The sequence below is a fragment of the Ranitomeya variabilis genome, chromosome 1, assembly GCF_051348905.1.
Source record: "Ranitomeya variabilis isolate aRanVar5 chromosome 1, aRanVar5.hap1, whole genome shotgun sequence".
NCBI lineage: Eukaryota > Metazoa > Chordata > Amphibia > Anura > Dendrobatidae > Ranitomeya > Ranitomeya variabilis.
This window is the reverse complement of record NC_135232.1, coordinates 379,605,767-379,623,331: the sequence shown is the minus strand read 5'-3', so window position 1 is coordinate 379,623,331 and position 17,565 is coordinate 379,605,767. Positions and strand designations below refer to the sequence as shown.

The 17,565-nt window shown below is 43.4% G+C and overlaps 1 protein-coding gene and 1 long non-coding RNA gene across 3 annotated transcripts in view; one reads left to right on the top strand and one right to left on the bottom strand.

Annotated features, from left to right (window-relative positions):
* The window catches only part of TRPM6 (transient receptor potential cation channel subfamily M member 6), a 292,688-nt gene that overhangs the window by 12,508 nt on the left and 262,615 nt on the right, over positions 1-17,565 (bottom strand). For both annotated transcript variants that reach the window (XM_077249032.1, XM_077249033.1), the window contains exon 38: positions 12,477-12,583. In XM_077249032.1, the coding sequence (XP_077105147.1) occupies positions 12,477-12,583 (107 nt within the window). The remainder of the gene's footprint in view (positions 1-12,476; positions 12,584-17,565) is intronic.
* LOC143760519 (uncharacterized) lies at positions 3,640-5,428 on the top strand. The gene is made up of 4 exons (XR_013212256.1): positions 3,640-3,783; positions 3,880-3,932; positions 4,832-4,944; positions 5,331-5,428. It is a non-coding gene; the product is annotated as an uncharacterized LOC143760519 (long non-coding RNA).

The following is a 17,565-nucleotide window of genomic DNA, read 5'->3' as shown; positions in this document are numbered from 1 at the left end:
TGACAGCGATCCAGCGATGTGTTCGCTTGTAACCAGGGTAAACATCGGGTAACTAAGCGCAGGGCCGCGCTTAGTAACCCGATGTTTACCCTGGTTACAAGCGTAAACGTAAAAAAAACAAACAGTACATACTTACATTCCGGTGTCAGTCCTCCGGCGTCTCAGCTTCTCTGCACTGTTTGAGCGCCTGCCGGCCGGAAAGCGAGCACAGCGGTGACGTCACCGCTCTGCTTTCCGGCTATGGCGCTTACACAGTGGAGAGAAGCAGAACGCCGGGGACAGACACCGGAATGTGAGTATGTACTGTTTGTTTTTTTTACGTTAACGCTGGTAACCAGGGTAAACATCGGGTTACTAAGCGCGGCCCTGCGCTTAGTAACCCGATGTTTACCCTGGTTACCCGGGGACTTCGGCATCGCTCCAGCGCCGTGATTGCAAAGTGTGACCGCAGTCTACGACGCTGGAGCGATATTCATACGACGCTGCGACGTCACGAATCGTGCCGTCGCAGCGATGGAAATTTCACTGTGTGACGGTACCCTAAATGGTTTTGGTCTCTTGATAAAGCTTATTTTAACAGTGTGAGCCAAAAGAAGTTTAAGTAGCCATTTCATCTATGCATCACTTCATTATCTGCAAAAGACTGCTTATTATTGACTAATTTACTGGAAGCAGGGATGAAAGCTTTCTTGCTTTTCATGAAAGCGATAATGGTATTCTTCAAATAGAAACAAGTAGATAATATATATTATAGTCTGAACAATGTACTACCTTCTGTGTTTATAAACTTACTGTACTAAGCAAGCAAATGTCATTTATCTTCTGCCCATAAACTATAATAAAGGGGTCTCAAAGACGTGGTCTGCATGTGGCTCCTGAGGCTGCTTCATGCGACCTACAGGCACTGGCTGGTCCAGGGGGCCACTGATGTCAGCGCTTCTTTTCAGTTGAGTGTTTTCTTGGACACATATTTAATTGAAATGTATCGTGGCACAGAGACCAGCTCTCTGTGCCGCAGTACCAATACCAGCAAATCACAGGTCGGCAGCTGACATCAGCATCTCGGCACTGGCAGTGTATGACGTCACTGCTCAGGCTGTGGAGGAGAAGAGGATGCTGTTAGCAGAGGGAGTGAGGTAAGGTGAGAAGGATCTTTTTTGGAGTTTGAGAGATGAGGACCACGATGGCGAACATTATTGCAAGACAAGGACCAGGATGGTGAAATTCAAGGGAAAAGAAAGCGGTCACTGGGGAGCGCTGTGAGGGTCACAGTTAAAATTGAAAGCAAAAAGGTCCACCGCAGCTCCAGCCGATAACATTCTAGAAGGATACAAAATGCAGTAAGGAATAGTAATAACGGTCCTAGGAGCGCTGGAAATGAGACCAAAACAAGGATTTTAGTGTTGAACCACAATGCATTTCAACGGTTAAACCGTCTTCATCAGGTTTCCACCTGATGAAGACGGTTTAACAGTTGAAACGCGTTGTGGTTCAACACTAAAATCCTTGTTTTGGTCTCATTTCCAGCGCTCCTAGGACCGTTATTACTATTCTTTACTGCAAGGACCAGGATGTTGACATTACTGCAAGACAAGGACCAAAATGGGGACATTACTGCAAGACGAGGACCAGGATCGGGACATTACTGCAACATGAGGAAATTACTACAAGATGGGGACATTACTGTAAGATGTTGGTCAGAATTAATAAATGGTATTAATTGTAAGACAATATTACTGTATGGGGCCAATTGGTGGACAAGAAAAGAAAAACAAACTGTAAAGATTTTTAAAAAAAAGTATGAAAAAAATGTTTGGCACTAAAAATGCTGTTTTATGTATGAACTAAAGAAAACAAAAAAGTGCACATTTGTTATGTTATCACTGCATCTGTAATAAACCAATCTATAAAACTCTACCCTAACCTGTTTAATGAATGCCAATTAAAGAATAAAATAAACACGTCAAAAATGTTCAAAAAATGATCAAAATGTGCACTGAAAAAATATATACCGTATATTGTTATCACTAAAACTGTTATTTCATCTTGCAAAGGCCCTTCACATTCAAATGTTTTTTCTATATGTGGCCTATATTGTATACTCCACGTTTGAAACCTCCGCGGTAAAACAACTTATCTTCAATAGCGCATTCAATAGTCAAAAGAAAGCTATGTATAGGTGACCAACATTAGGCTTAATTGGTAGTGATGAGCGAATATACTCGTTGCTCGGGTGACCTCGGAGTATTTGTTAGTGTTTGGAGATTTAGTTTTCATCGCTGCAGCTGAATGATTTACAGCTACTAGCCAGGCTGAGTACATGTGGGGGTTGCCTGGTTGCTAGTGTTGCAAGAGGGGTCGGATAGAGGATCCCGCTGCGCGTTTCTGAGAAAGCGGCCTTGTGTTGCCGCAAAACGTGCGTCGGGATCCTCTACCCGACCCCTCTTGTCCCCACCTATTTGTTGTTAAGCATCGCATACTTTGTTACCTATTACCGTACTATAAATGAATAATATATTGGGAGCTTTCTTTTCCCAGCTATGTTGACTTATGTATGTTGATCTTTAGATGCCTATCTGGAATGTATTGTTTTCCCACCTTTTACGGTCACTGGACCTTTATGGTTATATAAGGGGTTGACATACATTTGTGGTGTGGGGAAAGGTGGGGGTGGGGGATTTAGCTATCTGCATTGTTTGTGGCACTTTATGTATTGCTGTGACATTTTACATATTTTCTACTATATAAATAATAAAATGAAATGATTGATTTTACTATATATAATCAGTTTGCTCCTTCTTTCTCCTATTGTTCCCTGATATTGATTGGAGCCGATATAATTTGATCCGGGATTGTGGACAATTTGTGTCACCACCCCGGTCTGTAAGTATGCATATGGGGTTTCTGTTATTTATTATTTTATATATATACAGTGTGATGGATTATAGTAGTGGACACATCAAAAACATGAACAAAGACCAATTGTGAATGCAATAAATGATGTACTAGTCCAGAATTATCCAAAAATATACAAGCTGTATAAAACAAAAACAATACAGGGAAGGCAAATATGTAGGGACAATCTATGTGTAGATTGCTGCTGTAACCAAGGGCACACTACACACCGTGGATCCAGGGAAAATAAACCACGGCTCCAGGGAAGATCCAGGGGGTGGGCACACACTCCTCTCTGGATCTACCCTGGAGCCGTGGTTTATTTTCTTAAGGTAATGTGATGGCTGTTGTACTTTGGAGATTTCCATCACACTGTGGTATTTGATAGTAATTAGTGTTATCGCCATGCTTTTTACCTTTACCTCAGGTGGAACAACGGTAATACACATATATGGGGATCCACGGTGTGTAGTGTGCCCTTGGTTACAGCAGCAATCTACACATAGATTGTCCCTACATATTTGCCTTCCCTGTATTGTTTTTATTTTAATAATAAAGTTTGTATATTTTTTGATAATTTTGGACTAGTACATCATTTATTGCTTTCACAGTTGGTCTTTATTTCAGGTCACTGCAGAGTTCATAATCATGTGACTCAGTTCTTCATAGTGTCATGCCGTAGCACAACTCACAACCACTTCCATGAAAAAAATCATATCATCTCACAACTCAGGTTACAGGTTCTGGAATAAACTGATCCCAATAGGAGAGGCCAAAACAGGATTAAAACCCTCAAGAAAAGAGAAGCATTTTGGATATTCACATTGCAGACCCTGGAGCCAAAAGGGCTCAACAGGGAATATGACGTATCAGCCTTTTTGTAAATATGTATGTATAAATGTTTATTTATATTGTGGTACAATCTACTGTTTGGATTGCATAATTTGTGGCCTGTATACCTACCCTCTTCTCTTTATATTATAGAATCGTTAATTTTTGCACCAATTAAATCACTGGGCACTGCTGACACTTTTATGGTATAGTATAGAACCTTATCCTCATAACTATATAGGCACTTTTAATAAGACATTGTGGTTACCTTCCCCTCTTTAGCCCTGGTAATACAGCCTTTTCCCTCATTCAGCAGGTTTCACGAGGCCCACTCACTTCATATACATAAGCTCACGCAAGCTACAACATAGCCACATAGACTACTTAGTCTGGGCTCTTCTCCTAAACGTATTCTACCCCTGCGCACGCAGTACAGACGCGATCACATGACCGCTATGACGTATCTTCCAACCGGGACTTAAATCCGGAAGTACTGTAACTACACAGCGTCCCTCCTGCTGCATGGCGCACTCTACTCAATCGGACCCGGACACACAGGTAACACGGGGAGACGAGGCCACGGCCGGACTCCCTTCCATCCTCTATACCTAACAGCTGCACACCTTCATTTCAGCGCTGTTCTCCCGCAATTAATTTGCTCCTGACGCGATGCGCTCTCTCCTAGTTGGTGTCTAACAGTCTCACAGGTACATGACATAATAGTGCTAGATTTTTCAGCCTTTTCAGCTCTCCACAGCCTGTCACTCAAGCCAAATATATTACCTGCATTGTCTCCTTTTCTCCCCGCCCTACTTTGCAGCACACAACCGCTGCAGCAGGTTCTATATCCTGGACGCCCACTTGCTCATATTGAGCATTCCTTCACATCCAGGTACATTCATTTATCACCTGCCAATATCACTACCAGTAATCCCCTCCCATGAGTAACAGCCACGTAACAGGTTACTACCATAAGGCACCACAAATGTCAGCGCTATCACTATAGATGTAAGCTTTAAGTATCACACCGATGTCTCTTTGTACATACAGCATAATTGGCACCTGTTTAGATATACTATGACTTATGTTGGGTCGTATTTTCCAGGTTTTCACTCAGTGTCACATTCACTTGTTGTATAGACCTACACCAAGGCTTCTATCAAATACCCTGGAAGCTGTTTCCAATTATTTCTTATTTTCTAATAGACGAGAGACTATGTATCCTTCACTATTTTATATCCACTTTTCACGTTCAGTACACCGACACGTGTACAGCACGCACAGTACAGACCAAAAGTTTGAGCACACCTTCTCATTTAAAGATTTTTCTGTATTTTCAAAGCAGTCATCAAAGCAAAAGGTGGCTACTTTGAAGAACCTAGAATATAAGACATAATTTCAGTTGTTTCACACTTTTTTTTGTTTAGTATATAATTCCACATGTGTTAATTCATAGTTTTGATGCCTTCAGTGTGAATGTACAATTTTCATAGTCGTGAAAATACAGAAAAATCTTTAAATGAGAAGGTGTGTCCAAACTTTTGGTCTGTACTGTATATTGGCACCACAATTATCTCCTTGATTAGCTCCTTAATGACCAACAGAGCATGGATTGGACCTCCACTGGAACTACCGTATTTTCATGGAGCACACATGGATAGAATTTCCTTTGTCAGTCGTTCACTTTTTTCTTCAATCATTTGGAACAGATCATCATCAATGTTAATGACGGTTAATAACTTTCTCTATTATGCATCATGTGACATTACTTGTTTGCTAATTTTCATTATTTTGTGTACATTTTTTAGTTCATGTTAAAGAGTTTTCTGATGAAGGTCCTGTGACGGACCGAAAACGTTCATAATTTTTGCCTGGATGCACAAATAAAAGGAAGCTCTGAATTCTCTACATACTGAGTGCCAAGTTTTTCACTATATTTCTACGGGTTGGATACCTGACTTGAGCACCAAAAGCACTGTTTCTACGGAGTGCCATGTTTTTCTTTACTATAGCACAACTCAGTGTTACCAGCTAAATGTTTTATCACAGAGCCAGGCCATCAAAGACAATGTTAGGCTATGCGCACACAGCGGTAAGTAAATTACTTCTTCAGCTGGATTCCACTCGGAAGATGTCGTGTGCATGTAAGGAGGTGGCAGGAACCCTCGTCTGTCCCCTCTCTCCCGTGTGCTGGGCCTGTGCACTTTATGCACCCAAATGTTGTATCTGTATATTAACATATTAAGGTGCTGTGTTTGCAATGTTTCATATACAGTTAAGCCCATATGTATTTGGACAGAGACATCATTTTTCTAATTTTGGTTATAGACATTACCACAATTAATTTTAAACAAAACTATTCAGATGCAGTTGAAGTTCAGACTTTCAGCTTTCATTTGAGGGTATCCACATTAAAATTGGATGAAGGGTTTAGGAGTTTCAGCTTCTTAACATGTGCCACCCTGTTTTTAAAGGGACCAAAAGTAATTGGACAGATTAAATAATTTTAAATAAAATGTTCATTTCTAGTACTTGGTTGAAAACCCTTTGTTGGCAATGACTGCCTGAAGTCTTGAACTCATGGACATCACCAGACGCTGTGTTTCCTCCTTTTTGATGCTCTGCCAGGCCTTCACTGCGGTGGTTTTCAGTTGCTGTTTGTTTGTGGGCCTTTCTGTCTTAAGTTTAGTCTTTAACAAGTGAAATGCATGCTCAATTGGGTTGAGATCAGGTGACTGACTTGGCCATTCAAGAATATTCCACTTCTTTGCTTTAATAGACTCCTGGGTTGCTTTGGCTTTATGTTTTGGGTCATTGTCCATCTGTAGTATGAAACGACGACCAATCAGTATGGCTGCATTTGGCTGGATCTGAGCACACAGTATGGCTCTGAATACCTCAGAATTCATTCGGTTGCATCTGTCCTGTGTCACATCATCAATAAACACTAATGACCCAGTGCCACTGGCAGCCATGCATGCCCAAGCCATCACACTGCCTCCGCCGTGTTTTACAGATTATGTGGTATGCTTTGGATCATGAGCTCTACCATGCCTTCGCCATACTTTTCTCTTTCCATCATTCTGGTAGAGGTTGATCTTGGTTTCATCTGTCCAAAGAATGTTCTTCCAGAACTGTGCTGGCTTTTTTAGATGTTATTTAGCAAAGTCCAGTCTAGCCTTTTTATTCTTAATGCTTATGAGTGGCTTGCACCGTGCAGTGAACCCTCTGTATTTACTTTCATGCAGTCTTCTCTTTATGGTAGAGATTTGGATATTGATACGCCTACCTCCTGGAGAGTGTTGTTCACTTGGTTGGCTGTTGTGAAGGGGTTTCTCTTCACCAGGGAGATTATTCTGCGATCATCCACCACTGTTGTCTTCCGTGGGCGCCCAGATCTTTTTGCATTGATGAGTTCACCAGTGCTTTCTTTCTCTCTCAGGATGTACCAAACTGTAGATTTTGCCACTCCTAATATTGTAGCAATTTCTCGGATGGGTTTTTTCTGTTTTCGCAGCTTAAGGATGGCTTGTTTCACCTGCATGGAGAGCTCCTTTGACCGCATGTTTACTTCACAGCAAAACCTTCCAAATGCAAGCACCAAACCTCAAATCAACTCCAGGCCTTTTATCTGCTTAATTGAGAATGACATAACGAAGGGATTGCCCACACCTGTCCAAGAAATAGCCTTGGAGTCAATTGTCCAATTACTTTTGGTCCCTTTAAAAACAGGGTGGCACATGTTAAGGAGCTGAAACTCCTAAACCCTTCATCCAATTTTAATGTGGATACCCTCAAATGAAAGCTGAAAGTCTGAACTTCAACTGCATCTGAATTGTTTTGTTTAAAATTCATTGTGGTAATGTCTATAACCAAAATTAGAAAAATGTTGTCTCTGTCCAAATATATATGGACCTAACTGTATGTGTTTGCAATGTGCTATGACCCCTTTTTACTCTGTACTGTCTCAACTTGCATTGAATTACTGCTGTGCTATGTTGTTCTCTGTACTTTACACTGCCATATTTGTTTGCACATGCTAGAGGCAGGGACAGAAGGGGTTAACAAGAAGGGGCTGGGTCAGTAGCCTGGAAGAAGCAGCCCCGCTCTGCAGCAGAGCCCGCCCAAGCTTTGCCGTGGCAAGTTGTGCTCCAGTGTCTGAGGCCAAGGACTCCCCTGGAGGGTAGAGAAAGTGCTGCCCCCGGACCCACGGGCAGTGAAGTGGGCACAGGACTACGTAGGTGCCCCGCTGAAGGGTTTTTAAGCATCCAGATTCCAGCACATGTGCGTCCCCATCAGGGACAGAAGGAGCCCCTGTCTGGAGCATGAGTGTGTCTCCATCCGGGACAGAAAGGGCCCCCACCTGGGGAGAATATTTGATGCCAGGACTGTCAGGCACCGAGACTGAGTGAGTACTCCGCCGAAGGGACTACAAGCTTCCAGATAACGGCCACTGATGCATCTCCACTACTACTGCTGCGGACACTGCAGTGAAGATGAATAGGGAAAAAGCAGGAAGTTTTGCTATATTTACTGCAACTACCCTTTCTACCTTTTTCTTACCCCGTTTATCGTACAAAATAAATAGCTTCCCTGTTGGATTATAACTGTGTTCCTGGATCCTGATTGTCTGGACTGCAGTGACTGAGGAGAAGAGGTAACTTGTCTGGGGGGCTGCATCTGTCCAGTCTATTTCATGTACAAGGTCCCGGGGTGTATACAGAATGTGGCTTAATTAACTCAGCTGGGCCTACCGCCCCTGGCCACCTTGTTACATGATGATGCACATACCCTTAAGGCCCCGTCTCACATAGCGAGATCGCTAGCGAGATCGCTAGCGAGATCGCTGCTGAGTCACACGTTTTGTGACGCAACAGCGACCTCCATAGCGATCTCGCTATGTGTGACACGTACCAGCGATCAGGCCCCTGCTGTGAGATCGCTGGTCGTGTCGGAATGGCCTGGACCTTTTTTCGGTCGTTGAGGTCCCGCTGACATCGCTGAATCGGTGTGTGTGACACCGATCCAGCGATGTCTTCACTGGTAACCAGGGTAAACATCGGGTTACTAAGCGCGGTGCCGCGCTTAGTAACCCGATGTTTACCCTGGTTACCAAAAAAAACAAACAGTACATACTCGCCTTTCGGTGTCCAGGTCCCTCGCCGTCTGCTTCCTGCTCTGACTGAGTGCGGCCGTACAGTGAGAGCAGAGCGCAGCACCGCTGACGTCACCGCTGCGCTCTGCTCTCACTGTACGGCGGCACTCAGTCCGAGCAGGAAGCAGACGGCAAGGGACCTGGACACCGAAAGGCGAGTATGTAGTGTTTGTTTTTTTTGGTAACCAGGGTAAACATCGGGTTACTAAGCGCGGCCCTGCGCTTAGTAACCCGATGTTTACCCTGGTTACCCGGGTGCTGCAGGGGGACTTCGGCATCGTTGAAGACAGTTTCAACGATGCCGAAGTCGTTCCCCTGATCGTTGGTCGCTGGGGAGAGCGGTCTGTGTGACAGCTCCCCAGCGACCACACAACGACTTACCAACGATCACAGCCAGGTCGTATCGCTGGTCGTGATCGTTGGTAAATCGCTATGTGAGACGGGGCCTTTAGGGGAGTAAAGAAGGGGAGGTCAATTGTCTAAAATCACTTTTGAGTTTCTTTACTTTCAGTTGTACATCAGGAAGCAGTCTGCAACCATTTGCTTTGTCTAGAGCTACCCTGTGTTCATGGGCTTCTCACCAGATTGCGATTTTGCAATACAGACCAGGTCTAGAGGTCCGGAACTGTGCTGACATGCATGCTCTTGACTATCTCTCGGTTGCATACTTTTTCCCCAACGCCTGTCTAAATCTTCTGGCCACATGGTGCAGGCAATTACTTGTTTTATTCTCTGGATTTCACCAAAACAGAGCTTGTGCAGTGCCATTATCTGGCATCCTGCACGTGTAACCATTGACTTCAACTCCCTTGTTTACCTACCACACATATTATACATGGACAACAGTGCTCATACATGTTCCAGAACTTAAAAAAAATGGCCACACAATAAATTAAATAGTCGCATGCCTAGCTTTCTATAAACACAAAATACACACAAATGATCCCATATTATTTTACAGTAATCAGGAAACTATGAACATAAAATTGGTGGTATAACAAGTCAGGTTTGACAATTACTTCACTGTTTAAACACAAAAATGCATTTTCTTGTAAATTTAATTATCAAATAAAGCCACTAATAGGTCCAGCACATTTAAGGAAAAAAAAATATATTTTTTAAGTCTTTATTCTTTTGAATTCTGAGTTTCTAGAATAATGCGCATTAATCACTTTCCAACTGGCTTGGTACAGTCATTCATTGTTATATGTGCATCATTGCGGGCTCCTACCTTGTACCATAATGGGTTAAAATGTTGTGTACTAAAAGCTTATAATTACTGAGAAACAAACTTTGTTGGACTGTATACACTTGCTGATGTCCAGCCAAAAAAAAAACATCTTTTGGAGTTTTGTGTGCTCCAATCCATTGTTCATTGGATCCCAGCTATTTCGCATTCTCAGTAGAGAATATTTGCCAAAAATAGGTCTTGTGCACATGACATCTTTGTGGACCCGCCAAAGTTTTCCCAGGGAAAGTCACTTCAGCCAGAGATCTTTTTCCTAAATTGGCCTCATTGGCGAATCTGCCATCGCTTTTGTGGCGGCTTTGCCACAGGTGTCTTAATATCGATGCTTCAACTATAACTAGAAAGCAACTCCTTAGTGGAACGCACCCGAATAATGATATTTCTACTTCCTTTATCCATTTGACAGCTTCTGAACCCTGAAGCGGTTAAAAAGTGACAAAAGACTGAACATTTCTGCTAATTTTTGCGGGAGTTTTGCATCGCCTTTTCAGGGGGTTTCCAGGCTGATGTCATGTGCACATACATTCACAATGTCTTTTTTTTTATATCGTTAACAAGCACAGCCCAGTTTCTCAAAATACGGTTCCGGAGCTGGACAATACAATATATTGGCACTAGTCTTGCTCTGAAGGGCAGAGGTCCCCAACCTGTGGTCTTGGGAGACACATGTAGTTTGAGGGACTGTGATTTGTGGCTTGTGCTTTTCTGCCAGATTGATACATTAGCAGTAGGTCTGGCAAACAGTATGAGGAGCAGGTCTCCAGATGGTTATCTTTGTGAACCACCCCGCGCAGAAGAGCAGATCTGGATGGCTATAACTGGTAGTATCATTCAATCGCTAGCCTTTTTGGTGCATGAATCTGGATGCAATAGTGAGGTGGGAGTGCGTAATGAGAGAATAGTGAATGAGGGTAAGGTAGACACCCATGGATGTAAATAAACAACCTAGGCTATCATCATACTAGTAAGTGGAAGTTTGGATGTCACTACTGAAGGAGAAGGGTGCAATAGCTGGATCTCACTTCTCTGAGGGCTTAGGATCTGGATCGAGACCTTTTCTTAGAGCTTAATGTGGCTCTAAAGTTAAGAAAGGTTGGGAACCACTGCTCAAGGGCACACTACCCTGCATTAAAAAATGCCTCTTCCTCAGCTATCTTGTCTTTAGAGATAAATGAATGTTGTTCGTCCAGAACAGTTATCATCCAACATTATTTATGAAAGCCTTCTACTCTTTTTTTGCCTCTTCACCGCTACATGAAACATTTTCCTATATACCTACGTTAAATTGTTAAATACACTAGTCCTGTTTTGTGCTGGCAGACAAACAGATGGGAAAACTAAAAATTATGTGACTCTTTTGTACCATTCTTTCAATTCCAATTCAAAATACACTTTTTTGTGGGGGGGGTATAATAAAACTAAATGGAACTATTGAATTTCACAAAATTGCTGATAGGACTGTGCACAATTACTGTAAACAGAAATCCCATTTAATTCGTACTTAGTGCATGCATTAATGACAACATACAACAGGAGATATTCTAATGACTAAATTTGTTCTCCCGTGAATGGATAGATTTATTGTTATTAAATACTGGAACGGTTGGCTTTATCCAAATGTATAAGAAATGAATGGGGTATTATGAATGTTGCCATTGGTAGCATCACTTCAGAAGAGTATACTACAAAAGATAAAGCATAACAAAAAAATAGATTTTTTTTCAGTCGCCCTTCAAACAGTCTGCAATTACAACACTGAAAACATATTTCAAATGCCCTTGAGGTTAACAAGTATTTCTAATGAAAAGGTGGGACTGCATGACTCTGCCTCTCCATAGATAAACTGAATATGAGATCCACATGATCCTTGCAAAACTCTGGAGGAAAGCAAAGACTTAAAATAAGAGTCGGGGATAAAGAGTTTAATTACAGAATTGTTAACACCGTGTGCACCCTTCTGACACGGTAGGGGTCACTTTAATATAATTTTGCGTTGCATGGCTGGTTATGGCAGTATCGGTGCTATTCCTCTCCTTTGAAATGATTGACAAGCCAAGGGCAGAGAGGTAGGCGCACAGCAGCTGTACTTAATAGACTCAGCAGCAATGAAAGACTGTCTCATCATGTGCCTCATTTAATGTAAAAGTGTCAATGCTGTTTAATCTCTTCTCTGAGCAGCTCTTAAGTAAATCCTTTCCTAAACTCCTCTCAGAATATTTTTTATAATCTTAAAAGCAGAATGTCAGCACTGCACTGGAAATTAGGCAGAAGTTCTACATTTAAACAACATAATAATAATAGAAAAAAGTATGAAGGACGATATCGTCAAACATGGATAATACACACCAGGAAGTTTGAGTTTCCGACAGCAAGAGTTGCAGCAGTGTTTGGAAACATAGTTTGTAAGAGCATCTTCTCCTAAATTGGCTGGTCCGAACACCATACCTCTTGACCTATAAGAAAAAAAAGTGTCAAATGTTATAGTGATCAGCAAATCCCTCTAGAACGAAGAGTGGAACTTTGTGTACTTACACCGTAGATTCTATTTAAGTTCTGAAACTTACAGGAAAGCAAAAAAATCCAAGCTATGGGGAAGGGGGGATTTTCTCTGAAATGTCATTCCAAGAAGTTTAAAGGATACAAAATATATACCGTACTCACTGATGTTGATGGTGTAAAATGATTATTTCTGATCAGGTGGAAATTGTAACTATGTAAAAATGTAGCCATCTACAGTGTAAGTGATCACCATCGTAAAAGACATTCAGTTTATCATGATGTCAGACTTTTATGATCTGCATACATCTTCATACACATCTTCTTAACTCCTAAATGACCAATATACTTTGAGCTTTGAAGGCGAAGGAATAATGATATATATATATATATATATATATATATATATATATATATATATATATATATATAATGAACCTTCAGCCCCCAAGCAAAGGAATAGGTCAGAGACTAAAGGATTATAGGGTTCTTAAATTATATTCATGTATTGATGGTTGCTCAGGTGCTGTATGCATGTACTACTGATGGCTCTGTTGATGTATTCATGAAATGATGCTTAAGGTGCTGTATTCATCACCAGTACGATCATCACTACATTAATGCATCGTCAGACCCACAAACAGGCCATGAATACATCAACAGAACCACCAGCAGTAATGAATATATCACCATTACCACCATCAATACATGAATACATAACTTAAACAAGCATCAGTACATGAATACATAACCAGATTTACCATCAGTACATGAATAGATCAATGAAACCACCATCAGATGAATACATCACCAGTACCAGCACCATTACATGTATACATCACCAGAACCACCATCAGTACATAAAGACATCACCAGAAACACCATCAGTACATTAATACATCACCAGAACCACCATCAGCACATGACTATATCACCAAGCTTAGTACAAAGATCAACTTCATTGGAGGAGAAAAAAGGTACCTAGAAGTCTGGGTGACCTCCTCAACAATCACGTTTCCCGACGACTTGCTTGCTTGAGGGAGAGTTGAACAGTCTATTAAAAAATGTCCAGTGAGACCATTGTAGAGACCAAGATTGTTTCTACATTTCTCTCCACAGCACGAGAACTGGAAAATCCAAGCTCCGTGGGCTCCACCTCAGTTAAACTAACATGCTTCGGGACACCCAGCTGCTCACTATGTCTCTCACAAATTCAGTGCTCCATCCATGTGGCCTGGATCATGGCCTCCACCAAAGAACAAGGGGGAGCATTAAGAGACAGAGCATCCTTATTAGCTTCAGAAAGACCACTATGGAATTGGCACCTGAGAGCCGCATCCAGTGAACTTAGATAGACTATTGAGAGAATTCGGTACTATAATCCTTAGAGGTGTGGCTCCACTGTACCAGGTTCATGATCTTAGCCTCCGTGACCTGGATTCTGTCAGGTTATTCATAAATTAAATCTAAATGGTTAAAAAAGGCATCAACAAAAATCAGTTCTGGTGCTTGTGGCGACAGTGAAAACAGGCAAATCTGAGGACCGTTTTAAAGGGAGGGCATAAATATTGCTACCCTCTGGGGCTCATTCCCTTAAGACTGAAGACGCAGGGTACAAAAAATAACTTACAGCTCTCCCTGAATACTCTAAACTGATTCTCATCTCTTGAAAATATATCAGGAAGGGCCACTGCAGGTTCAGAAGAGGTCAACTGCACATCTGAAGGTACAGACCTCGCAGTCACTGCCGGCAGCAAAAAGCTATAGGGGGCTTTCATAAAGCTAAACACCTTGCCCTGCAACTGAAACTGTGATGATTCAAGGTTCTGGTGCTCTTTTGCCATCTGATCAAAGGGTGTGAATAGGATCCATACTGGCAAAAAAAAATAAATTGTAAAGAGCCAGTCATAATGTGTCACTGAGTCACTTGACAGAGACAAGCCGTGAAACAAGGACTCAAGGAGTCTGGGATCAGATACCAGAAGAACACATCAAAAGAAACCACCAGAGACTAGATGGAGGTGGACATGACTTGGGGATGGGTGGAACGAGAACTCCTGCAGCTTTTGTTTGTATTGCGGTGTAGATTTTAAACAAGAGTGTTGTTGCTTTAAGAGGAAGGAATTTAGATGTTTGTGCCTGGTGTATTACAGTGAGGAGGGTGGGGCTTATATAGGGGAGACAACTCTGGCTCTCCCTCTTTCTCTCACAGGATGGGCAGGAGGAAATATCTCTTCAGTTTCAGGGAGTATAATACTGGGGTTATCACCTCACATTACAGATGATAGGAGCACATTCACCTCACACAGCATGTATTAGTGTAGTATCAGCTCCTACATCATATATGGGATCAACTTTACCTCAGAAATTCATGTAGCTGCCATGTTCCCTCATGTGTACCTCCCTGCAGACATGGCTGATATACTACTCCACATTCATCATGTATTAGTGTAGTATCAGGTCTTACATCTTATTTGGGAGCAATACTACCTCAGAGATTCATGTAGCTGCCATGTTCCTTCATGGGTCTGTTACAAGTTGCCTCACACACTGCAGAGACAGCTCCTGTGTGACCTCCTTAGGCTAGTTTCACACTAGTGTTTTGAGGAGCTGCTGAGGGCTGCAGACTTCCTCCGTGCAGCCCCGCCCTTGGCCGCTCCTCCACCGCTAGCTCCGCCTACTTCTGCATGCGGCCTGCGGACCTATCTTTAACATTAGGTACGCAGGTCTTGCGGCTGTATGCAGATGCTTCCGCATGAGTCGTTTTGACGATGCGGAGAAAAAAATAAATTGCTACAAGCTGCGTCCTACGCTGGTCACTGCATCATCAAAACGACGCATGCGGAAGCATCCGCATACAGCCGCACGACCTGCGTACCTAATGTTAAAGATAGGTACGCAGGCCACATGCAGAAGTAGGCGGAGCTAGCATCAGAGGTGCTGCCAAGGGCGGGGCTTCACAGAGGAAGTCTGTGGAGCGCCCCCACTGCCGCAGGGCTGAGGGGCACCCGGTACCGGGCCTCTGTGTCTCAGTTCTGCGGTTGTCACAGTGGCTAGGCCCGGCCCGTGACCCTGCTGAGGGGCGTCCAGTGAAAGTTGAGAATGTGATGATGTTGTGGTGTGGTGCAGGTCGCGGTGAATAACGAGGACACCAGGTTGCAGTCTCTTTACCTCTTTATTGAAGGCTTCAGGATCCTCAGTCCAGAATACGGTTAACCGGGCTACCTGAGTCCGGCCGGTCTGATGGCACCTCCAGAGTTCCCTTTGCAGGTGGAAATCTGTGCCTACCTTCTAGCGCTTGTGTGTTGTGGTCCTTCCCTGCTGTGTTTACGGGAGAGTCCCCACAACTGTTGTGTCTGTTTCTCAAGTTCCCTCACAACTCGATTATGATGTTCTTCTTCGTCCCCCCAGATGATATGGCTAGGACGCACACTTATGACGGGTAGGCTCAGAGCTCTTCCGGGACCCTAGTGTCGCCCCTCTCCAAATGTTGCCCCCTATGTCTTCTTAGGTGATTTGAGTGAGACAGCCCGCCTAGAACTGACTGTCCTGCCGTAGGTTTGAAGTAAGGCCTGGAGCTCAATACTTCCTCGGCGTTTCCGGCCACCGGCTACGCACCTCAGTAGGATGTTGCCTCGTCTTACAGCACGACTCCTACTGGTGTTTTCTCCTTGTTGCGTCATCTCGTTTCTCACTCAGCACAATAAACCTCGCTTCTTGTCCTTTCTTGGGGTACCGCCGCGATGAAGTGCAGGCGCGGTCCCGTAACGTTGTTTCTGTTCGCTAGGCCTCTGTCAGGATCCCACCCCTGACAGGGACCCCCCTGAATCTTCCCCTGCAACACCCTCTGCCACAGGATGTTGCCTGGTTCCAACCCAGTCAGCTTCTCTCTAACTTCCTATCTAACCCCCAGTTTTACCAGATTGTGAGGAGTGGCCTAATGCATAGCACCCTTAGCTCCCCCTGGAGGCCAGATTGTGAAGTGTATTGGTGTCTGTGATACCTGGTCAGGTGAACTCCTTCAGTGCCATCAGACGTACCATAGCCCCCCTTAGCGGCGAAGCATCAGTACTGCAACGACCAGGACTCTGGAGCGCTGCATCTGCAGCTCCTCAAAACGCTAATGTGAAACCGGCCTTACAGACATGGCTGTTGTATCACATTTCTGCGGTATTATACAGAGTCTTCATGAGTTTTGGGTATATGTATGATAGGTCAGAGCATTGACACATACAGTGCCTGCTATTGCTAGCATGGAGCTGGGCAGTTACAGGGACTAATCACTGGTGAGGGGGAGCAGTAACGGGATGGTGTATATATACACCGTATATATATGATGGTGAGAGGCTGCACTTCATGTCTGTGCATTGCACGCTGCTGTGTGCTGATTCCCCCCACTTCCCATTTATGGAGTCTGGTGACCTGTATGTGACCTCATCTCTGCTACAGTACAGTCTGATGATGCTGGGTGTACAGATCCAGCATAACCAGATTACTCTCACTATATGTGATATACGAGTAAAGGCTCCATCTCTGCGCAGCATGCTTACCATGTATACAGACTTTGATGTTAGATCCTGGGTCTCCAGGTTATGTTCCTTGCTGCACATATAATCTGTGCATGACTTCCAAATCCGTGCTTTGTCTGGAGATATGGCAGCCTTTAGTCCTATTATGTTGCATGCTGTCCTGCCTGATATATCCATCCCATTTCTGTATATTGTCCCCTTCATATGTTTGCAGGATCGGGTTATACCCACTGAGCGCTTATTTATATTACCTAAGATGGTGGATAGCACAAGCCTGAGTGGATTACCTGGAGCCTTACTATATGTATTTTATCAGTTGTCAATAATTATTCGGGGAGTAATTCAGCACATGGCGTGGCGGTGAGTGGGCACTAATAACGCAGCATATGGCAGGCAGTGAGTGGGCACTA